General features: G+C 40.4%; 1 protein-coding gene across 1 annotated transcript; it reads right to left on the reverse strand.

Annotated features, from left to right (window-relative positions):
- Positions 1 to 3,743: 3,743 nt before the first annotated feature.
- Positions 3,744 to 9,815, reverse strand: LOC124595092 (protein charybde-like). Its single transcript, XM_047133681.1, has 4 exons — positions 9,680 to 9,815; positions 7,585 to 7,777; positions 7,298 to 7,474; positions 3,744 to 4,375 (listed from the first exon to the last, which is right to left on the reverse strand). Exons 1-4 carry the CDS (start codon positions 9,771 to 9,773, stop codon positions 4,291 to 4,293), a joined length of 549 nt encoding a protein of 182 aa, XP_046989637.1. The 5' UTR covers positions 9,774 to 9,815; the 3' UTR covers positions 3,744 to 4,290.
- Positions 9,816 to 10,175: the final 360 nt, after the last annotated feature.

Below are 10,175 nucleotides of genomic sequence, written 5' to 3' on the forward strand. Positions count from 1 at the left end.
CACTGTGGTAGAGAATGGAACCAGTTCTAAAGTGAGGATGTCGTACTCAAATGAAACTGTGAATAATGATTACCGCAGTTTAATTCAGAATTCACGTTAATGTTATCAGTAAATCACTGCACACTTGATGAAATACATTTCGTGCCTTTTGTCATATGAAGAAACCGATATCGTAAACTCACCATCGCTTTTTGACCAGTTTACTCTCCAGTGAATCTATGAATGATGTGTTTCCAAAGAGCAAGCTAATACATCTTACCAAATGAGAAACATTGCTAACATGTCCCGATCGAACATAAAATATGTGAAAGCGTGCCCAAGATAATAGCTACTTTCATTTCTGAAATACTGCATTTTGATTAGAATAAAACTTTCTCCTATTTTTGTAACATATATTTATTTGTTCACGTGGAACTTCCTTTCGGATTAAAACCGCATGCTAGCCGCGAAAACTGACCTGGAGCTTTGTCTTTCACCATCTAAAATCTGTCCACGCGAAAGCCGTTTCGAAAAGCGAAAGATACATTTTGGAAATATATTGTGGCCAAGTCAATCTACACAATTCCCTCTCTACCAAGGGGCTCATCCATAAAAATGTGAAGAAGCACCCCTATGGAATTTTAGATCTACAGGAGAATCATTGCAGAAAAATATGGAATGAAAATTAACACAAGGGAAACACAAGTATTGGCACTAGGGGGAAATAAAGAGATAAAAATTATGCTGAATGTCGAAATACTAGAACAGGTGCAAAATTTTAAGTATCTTGGAAGCAAGATAGACACCGACTGGAAGTGCACCACAGAAATTAAAACAAGGATAGCAATGGCAAAAGAGGCGTTTTATTAGAGAAGCAGAATTTTCTGCAGCGGTCTGGACAGAGAACTCAGAAAGAGACTCATAAAATGTCTTGTATGGAGTGTTCTTCTATATGGCGCTGATACATGGACTATGAGGAAAAAAGACAGGGAAAGGCTGGAGGCTTTTGAGATGTGGACATGGCGGAGGATGGAAAGAATAAGATGGGTGGGCAGAGTAAAAAATGAGGTACTGATGGTGGTGGTGGTTGTTGGATGTTTAAGGGGGACTAAACAGCGAAGGTCATCAGTCCCCCTGAGGTACTGAGAAGAGTGGGAGAGGAAAGACGGTTTCTAGATGTAATAAAAAGAAGAAAAAGAAATTGGTTTCGGCATATACTAAAAAAGAATGACGAACCGATAAAAACAGTTTTAGAAGGTTGTGTAGAAGGGAAAAGGAAGCGAGGAAGGAAGAGATTCCAGGTACTGGATGACGCGATGGACGGTAGAACATACAGCAACCTTAAGAAGGAAGCAATGGATCGCAGAAAATCGAGAGCCAAAGGACCTGCCAATATGGCAGATAACTGATGATGATGATGAGCACAGTTGTTAATGCCATTGCCCATGAAAGACAGGGTAACAATTCGGATCCCGGCCCTGGCACTCAATTTTAATCTCTTTCTTCGTGGAATGACCGAGAGAGAATACGCATTGGCCCGGCACAGGAATCTTATTTGGGAGGACGTCGGCTCAAATCGCCGCCCGGCCATGCAGATTTAGGTTTTCCGTCATTTCCCGAAATCACTTAACGGTGAATGCCGAGCTGGATCCTTTGAGTAGTTCTTTCCCCAGTCCGAGCTTGTGATTCGTCTCTATTGACCTCGTCGTTGGCAGGAAGTTAAACCCTTCTCTTCCTTCTTTCCCTAACTGTTTAAACTTTACAGAAATAAAATTACATTCTATACTTCACAGGAGATGCATTCTGGCTTAAAGATCTTCTGGACAGAGTTTTCTTCTTGATCTATCTTTCCTCGATAAAATTGTCACCAATGCACACACAATGGTTTTTGTTTTTGAAATCTAGATTTTTCTATGTCCTTACGTAGGAAGGCTTCCTCTCCATCCGCGTTACATTATCGGTCATCATCTCACAACAGTACATCTTCCACAAAGCATTAAAAGAGAACGTAGTTAAAACTTCAAGTATTATTGCCCTTCTTTTATTTTTATATTTTTCGACACAGTCGCATAAGTAGTCCACAATGTTGTAACAGGTTTCGAAAAGCAGCGGTCATCTTCAAATGAAGCATATGCTGTATGAAACGCTCTTGAGACGCTGTTGAAAAATATAAGCAATAAAGAAGGTAACTCAGAAATTTTCATTCCAAGACACATAATTTTTTTCCAAATAATTACCCTTTCTCGTCTCATGTTATGAACATTCTACAGTAAATACAAAAGAAAAAAAAAATCTTTCCTTAGGTTCAGCTACAATGACTATCTATAATATTATAAACAAGTATTGCACTTTTCTAATATATTTATTTTTCATCATTCAGTATTTTAGTTTTTATTTTGTGGGAAAGCTTTTCGCAGCATATATGTGTGAAATTCTCGTTCTGTGTAGCGAGCTGTATCGAGAATATCCGGGATTCATACACGTGTGTTTGTGTGTGTGTTCCATGTTTCTTCCTAAACCAATGGAGCGCTTTTAACCAAATCTGGTACACACATGCATTACTGTCAGGCAACAATCGCTGTGGAGGTAAGGAACACCTACCCAACATAGTTCAGAGGATTAACGTCATAAACGATGGAATGTGTGAAAAACTGTTGCATCACGTATAAGTTTAACTGTGTTATCTCTGCCCTATTAAATGCATTCACAATAAGTTTTGCAGACAGTACCACATATGCCGCTAAATGCAACTAAAAAAGCATATCACGGTGCCACACACAGTTCAAAAGATATGACGTCGTAAATACTGAGATGCGTGGAAAACAGCCGCAATGACAGGTTTAAATTTATTACTCCTTTTCTACTTATTCCATTTTCAACACATTTTGCAGGCGGTATCCACATATGCCATTGAATGTTCCTACAAAATTATATCACTGTGTGATACGTAAATCAGGACATACGACATCATAAAGAGAGATGCGTGAAAAACTGGCATATCATGCTGGGCGTTTAAGTTTATTACTCCTTTGCTACTAACTCTATTCACAACATATTTCGCGGAGAGTACTCACATACACGCTGAATGTACCCACACAAATTCATATTTTTACGACACGTAGTTGAAGAGATATGACACCATAAACACAGATGAGTGACAATTGTCGCATAATACATGAAGTTTTAACACATTCGTCTTTACTGCTAAGATACTCGTATAGTCAAGTTAAGGAAATCCCTGACACCTGGCAGCGCTCTTAACAGCTTTCAACTGTTAAGTGCAAACGGCTGCAGACGAAAATAGTAGCCGTCTATAGGGCTATGAAGTGGCTTTGCTATAGAGACGTTTACAAAACCGCGTTGTAGACACGCGAAGTGGCGGCGCCCAGCATACAGCAACTGTCCGGGATCGCCTTTCTTAATTTGTGTACTGTACTCACACATTTGTACAGTATGCATATTTATTTGTACAACTTTTTCATAATTTCAGAGATGTTTTCACGAAAACATGGAAATGAAATTTTTTCGGTACTTCACTACAAACACAGTTCAATTTTTGTTTTCATTTCTAATAGAAAACTGGCATAACGAATACCCAGGCAATGCCGGGTTTGTCAGCTCGTAAAAGACAAACTGGAACTGTAGTAAATACAGTCTCATGTAGAAACCATGCAGTTTGCTGCAAATAACACCACTGCACGACTGGCTTTACAACGTCTTCGATTTATGAGGCTTTTTTGGTAATGCAAAAGAATTGAACAATATTTAGTTCAGTCTTATATTTTTCATCGTTGTTCTCTTTGTACAAAAGAACACATTTAACAATTACAAAACAATGAAAATGATTACGACTGCAATGTGCAGAATCTGTGAACAAAATGCATAAAATACAGTAGCCGTCAAGAAACTTAAGTTCTACAAAAAGAAAAGTATGTAATGAAGGAAATAGAGAAAAAATAGAATATAAAATCTCTCAAAAATGACATTATGTGCGAATGATGAATGACGATTCAGGTACAATAGCATGAAAGACAGTCCTGAGTGATATTTAGGAACATAAACAAATCTGTTCTCGACTTTTCAAATCAGAATACAATGTTGTGACACAAACATTCAGGTACACAGCACCGTTCAAGCTCACACACTGATCCCAATGCAGACAATATGTGCCGAGGACAGAAATCTCGTGGGAACTTGAAATAGAACAACAAAAATTGCTGTGGAAATGACGGACGGTTCAGTCTTGTTTCTCTAGAGATGATACGTCTGGGCGTCGCCCTCCTGATTGGGAAACAATGGTGGTTGGCGCGTTCAGCCCGAGTAAGACCGGAAGAGGCTCTTCTTGGCGATGGTGAAGTCCTGACTCAACACCACCACTCCACCGCTCGTCAGGTTCCTGAAAAATAACCGCTCGTTTAGCTTTCTCTCAGACCAGGTGTCATGGCGGAGTTTTCACAGTAAACCTGCGTGCCGCTCAGCACGTATACTTCAGGCAATGGAAAGTTGCAGGCTGTTGGCAGTTAAGGCATTTCAAATTCATTTACGCAACACCTCAAAATGCATACTTATTTTAACATAAGCGTTTCGTTTTATCAATTTAAAACATCATCATCTGCCTAGAATGAAACATATTTACAACATAGGTTTGGTTGTAGAACTAGAAACAGCTCGTTTCATAAGCTTTTTTTTTTTTTTTTTTTAACTTAAGGCACTTTTGTCTGATTTTTGCTTACATTCGGAAGTGTCGTCTGCATATACATTTATGAAGAAGGCAGGAAACCTGACAAATCTGAATGCAGGCGACACTTCTACATGTAGTAGAAAACAGATAAAAATGCAGTAAGTAAAACAAAATCACACACTAATAACTTATGAAACAACTGTTACTACGTCTACAAAAACTCATATGTTTTATTCCAGACCAATGACCATGTTTTAGACCGATAAAATGAAATGCATATGGTGAAATGGTTCTATTCATGAAAAACTCATTAATAAATGTAAACTGCGTTCTTTTTCTTTCTGCACTGTAGTAATTAATGTCTTATAATGTTGTACTTTGGATGTAACACGCTTATCGTAATGAATGTAACATAATACCTGTTTATAGGTAAGAGAGGGACTTATGATGACCTTAATCTCGAGAAGTTTAAAAAAATCAGCAAATAAATAATACAATAAGACTCGTTTTTTGGAGTTGCATAGATGGGATTGAAATATCTTAAGCAACAATACAGCAACTAGGTACACCAAGTGTGCATAAATTAATTTATAGAGAGTTGATATAAACCAGTTTCAGAGTTACAGAGGAATAACAAAGGTTTCCGGCCTGACGATTTAGTTCATCGTGTTCTTCAGTGTTCTTGTAATGTACTGATACTGAGCAACTTCGAAATCCTACACTTTCAACAAATTTGATGCCCAGTCGTTTACTTCCCTTATATCGAATCACGGTTCTCTGTCGCCCTTACACATTACTCCATTCCCCCCCCCCCCCCTCCCTTGTCACCCCAATCTCGACTGAAACGTGAAATCTCTGTCTAACCGACCATGAATTCCGTCCAGAAATCTACGCATCCTTCCAGATTTAGCAGATTTATCTCTGCAAGCCAGCATTTCTTCCTACTGCTTCCCTCTCTGTCCACTCTCTTTCCCAAACACTCTCACACCAAACCCGCATCACCTATCTCCATTTAGCAACACACATATACTTACTGCTCACACACTACTGTTCACATCACCCGAGCATGTATGATCAACAGCTGATATGAAACCGTTTCGATAATTACTAATCATAATGAAACACAAGAAATTTTTCAACTGCATTATCTCTGTGGATGCATATATGACGCTCCACCTCATTCCACATAATATCAATAACACGAACTGAACAACAGATGTCGGTACGTTGAATTTCAACATTGTTTAGAAGATCCAATGAGTCTGTAATGTAACTGTATAACACATGCAACCTCTGGAAACTTGTAAACTTTTGAAACGACATCACTTTCAGACTTCTAAAGCTCAACTAATCTAGTTCTTGTTCTTAACATTGTAACAAGTGTTTGTTACTTGCCAAAAGGGCAACGAGCGTTCTTGACAATGTTTTGAAGAGCAGAGACGTAACTTAAATAGCCAACATCCATATAGTAAGGGCCATGGTCCTTCAAGTTGTGATGTAGGATGTAAGACGTGGACTATAAGAAAAGCTGAGCGCCGTAGATTCTTTGAGCTGTGGTGTTGGAGGAAGCTCCTTACAGTTCTTTGGACTGCAGAGAAGACGAATAGCTCCGTATTACAGCAAATAAAAGCAGATTTCCCCCTTGGAAAAAAAAAAACTGACCTTCTCTAAGCACATTATGAGAAGATACGATTCACTGGAAAAGTCATGCTGGAAAAAACTGAAGGCACACGGAGAAAATGGGGGCAAAGGATGAGCTGGACTGATGGCATCACAGAAGTAATGGATTGCAGCCAGAAAGGTCTTCGGGAGATGGCGCAGGTCTGGTGAAATTGGTGCTTTAGTTCTTGGGGCCGCGGAGAGTAGGAACTGAATAAACGACTAGACAGGTAGAGAGACAGAGAGAGAGCGATAAGGGGGGGGGGGGGCAGGGAAAGGGAGGGGGTAGGGAGTGGGCTGGACTGCCACGTATGTAACCACGCCACATCGTCTGTAACTAAACTTCTTTATGATTAGCAGCAACCGAAACTCTCAGCAATAATGAAAGTATTCATAGCAGATGATGGTAATGCGGTACGATTTTAGATCAGCATCTGGAAGCTTTGGGGCACAAGTCACTGAAAGTATTTCAAAAAAGATTTTACTATTCAGATCCTCTAACGGAGAAATGAGAACCTTAATCACTTCATAATTTCTCCACGACTGTAGAAGCCAGATTTATTACAATATTAGTATACTTATGAACGCCTAATTAAAAGTATAAATACCACATTCGCATGTGAAAACAATGTGTTAGACACGCGACACTGCTGAAAAACTGGGGGGTGAGGAGGCAACTTACGCACTCTTCATTTTGTTGTAAAATAATCACACCAAGATGTCAGAAGATTTTAAAATATTATCCATTGATTTTTTTAGAAATGGTAGAAATGACAGCTTGAAACATCTTGAGTTGTGTCTAGTCCCGAGCTAATTCTATAGTTCTTCTAAAAGACGACCGTTCGGTCGAGTTGCAGAACAATAAAACTAAAGTTTGTAACAGCTCGGTGTGGCTGTTTTACAACAAATCGTCTTTTATGCAAGCTCTGCCGAACAATTTTAAGAAAACTCTTTTTTTTTTTTTTGAATGGTACTCACTTGAGAATGTGTGGCAGGGCGGCTTTCCACGAGGTCTCCTGTCGCAGGGTGACAAACACTTCGAACGTGGAGACCGTGTCGGGCGCACACTTGAATGTCGCTAGCCGCAGTCGCTGCTGGCTCTGATCTGCTCCGGCCTGCTTGCCCGTCTCCAGGTCCACGTGCAGCCTACAGCCCCTGCAGCAACAGAAGGGAGCCAGTGAACCACGTGCCGACGCGACACCACGAGGGGGCAACGACAATTATCACACAAAGCGACGCGATCGCGGGGACAGCTCGTAACTCACCGGATGCCGTAGGGCTCGGCGCTGGCGAGTTGTAGAACAGTGTCGGCGACGTCGCTCAGGAGCGTCGGCGGCAGCGCGAACCGGAATCTGCCGGCGTGGGAGGCGCGCAGTTCAGACTCCAGACGCTTCGCCAGGGCGTCGCGCGCTTTCGCACACACTGCGTCCATTTCCAGGGCGAGTTCTTTTTCACCGTCTGAAAGCAACGAAAATCAATGAGAAAATTAACTATGTAGGCAAAAAAAGCTATTCCCTACACGTAGAGCGTGACCACGATGAATGTTAAGAATGTTAAGTAATCTGTGAAACTGCTACCAAGCATTTAAAATTGTGTGATCTCAAATCATTTCAGTGCTCGTTGGCACTGCCTGTTTCGAGCTCTTATAGTTCGTCTTCAGACGATTCTCTTACGTTTCCAATCAAGCGAAGGTGTGAAAACAAGGCCCAATGATACCTGCTCACTCCTATAACAGTACTGTAGTCCTGAAGATGATCTGTAACAGTCGGGAACCTTTGAATAACAATAATAAACACTCAGCACTTAGTAACCATTTAAATTACCAGAAAAATTATAAAAGTCAAGAACGATGAGGTGTTTTCAAACGTCGCATACCTGTATGAAGGTGCTTTATTTGTAACTACCGATTTCATGTCAGTATGGACTCGGCTTCAGGTATATAATCGTTATATTTTCGTAATGGACAGTTACGGAGTCCCGGCATTCGGGAAGTTATCCACGTTGAGGGTGAAACCACACTGGTGGGTTGCCATAATAAAATTGAGTAAACCCAAAAGATGTTTGTCAAAGTGTAAAAGTGCGCTTTGACAAGCATCATTTGGATGTACTCAGTTTACTGACATGAAACAGTTACAAATAAAGCACTTTCATACAACTATGCGGCATTTGGAAACACATCCTCGTTCCTCACTTTTTTTTAATTATTATATTTTTTATGACAATTTAAATGGTTATTGAGTGTTGAGTGCTTCTTAGTGTTATTCGCAATGTCTCTGACCTGTGGCTGCACTCACCAGAAAGTTGTTGGTCTCAAAATGATTTGACTATCGGATAATATTAGGGCTTATACATTTTCCGCAAACCCTTCATGAACAACAACAAAATTAGTCCTCTGTTTTTAAGGTCCATGTGAGCGTCAACGTAACTGATAAAGGTTAAGCAACTAGACGACGCAGCAAATTTAAAATTGCTATTAAAAAGCATCTACTACGATATGATGTAACTATATGGTGTTTTCTAACAGACAGTATTTCTTGAAGAAGGTGCCCCACAGCTCGTAACTTGATTTCTATCCTTACGCACACCTGAATCAACGCACGCACAAATCTGTCCACGTGATATAATCGAAATTGTATTTCTGTACGCATCCAAATTAATTCACTATTCTTAGACCCCAAAATAAGGAACGTGAGCAAACTTTAAATAAACTGACGCTTTTCTCACAGCACACTTCGAAAAAAAAAAAGTTCAAGGCAACGGAAAAAGAAAATGGAAGCCACTGTCGCTCACAAATTCCCACAACTCTGTCAGGAGAATTTCTGTCACTTGATCTACTTGGATTGCAGTTTCCATTCTCCCTCGACTGAGGGAGTTCCTGTACTGCCAGAGCGTAACCTGATCGACATATGAGTCAAGAATCTCCAATAATTAAGGTATAAAACTAAACAATTTTCATTCATTTACAATCATAATCACTAACTTTTACACAAGCATTCCCATTTCATACAACAATTTCAAACCATTACCATCGACCCGGAAATGTTAACTAGTGATTTGGCCTAAGTTTCAGTTAAAAAATTTTGCACAGCTGATCACTGAAAATTACTGCGGACGTTACGTGTAACATGAGTGGAATATATTAAAACCATGTTACTGAAAATCTGAAGGAGCAGATTGTAAAGAGTGCGGAACATGCAGATAATCTTACTCTTTTCCTGACAAAAACAAACGGTACATTAACAATGACATACAACACTAAATCCACATCAATTTACTACACCAATTACGTGCCCAGACTGGAAGACTGACGAAATAAAACTGAAATGGAAAACTAGTACACGCGGAAAATAGTAAACTTACCGTAGAAACACGAAAAATCGACGGACAGTGGACACGGGAGGACTTCTGTCATTTTCCCGGAAGGCGACGGAGGAGCGATGCGAATCTTCACCATGTTCTTTTCACAACCGGCGCGCGACTAATACCAGCCGCTCACCCGTCGCCGAATATGAAGAGCGCGCCGGCCCCCTCCACTAGCCACTGCTCGGCTTCCTCCGGTAACCTTCGGCAGTGGCCGCAAAGTGGTTCTGACGTGGAGTTTCCCCGGCAGCGATACCGGTCGCTAACGTATAGGATGATGCAACTCAAGTTCACATTGGAGTACTGCAAAGACAGTCGCCTCCGAGCATAGTATTTCTTACCGGAAGAATTTAAAATTTCCTACAGTAATCTGATTGCGTCAGGCAATGAATTCTTTCGAAGATAGCGTGGCTCCCTTATCTCTGCGTGTAAGATCCCTGAAACAGGCTAGTTGCAGATTACTGACGTAGTCATAGCAAGATCGTACAATCTGAAC

The sequence above is a fragment of the Schistocerca americana genome, chromosome 2 (assembly GCF_021461395.2).
Source record: "Schistocerca americana isolate TAMUIC-IGC-003095 chromosome 2, iqSchAmer2.1, whole genome shotgun sequence".
Classification (NCBI taxonomy): Eukaryota; Metazoa; Arthropoda; class Insecta; order Orthoptera; family Acrididae; genus Schistocerca; species Schistocerca americana.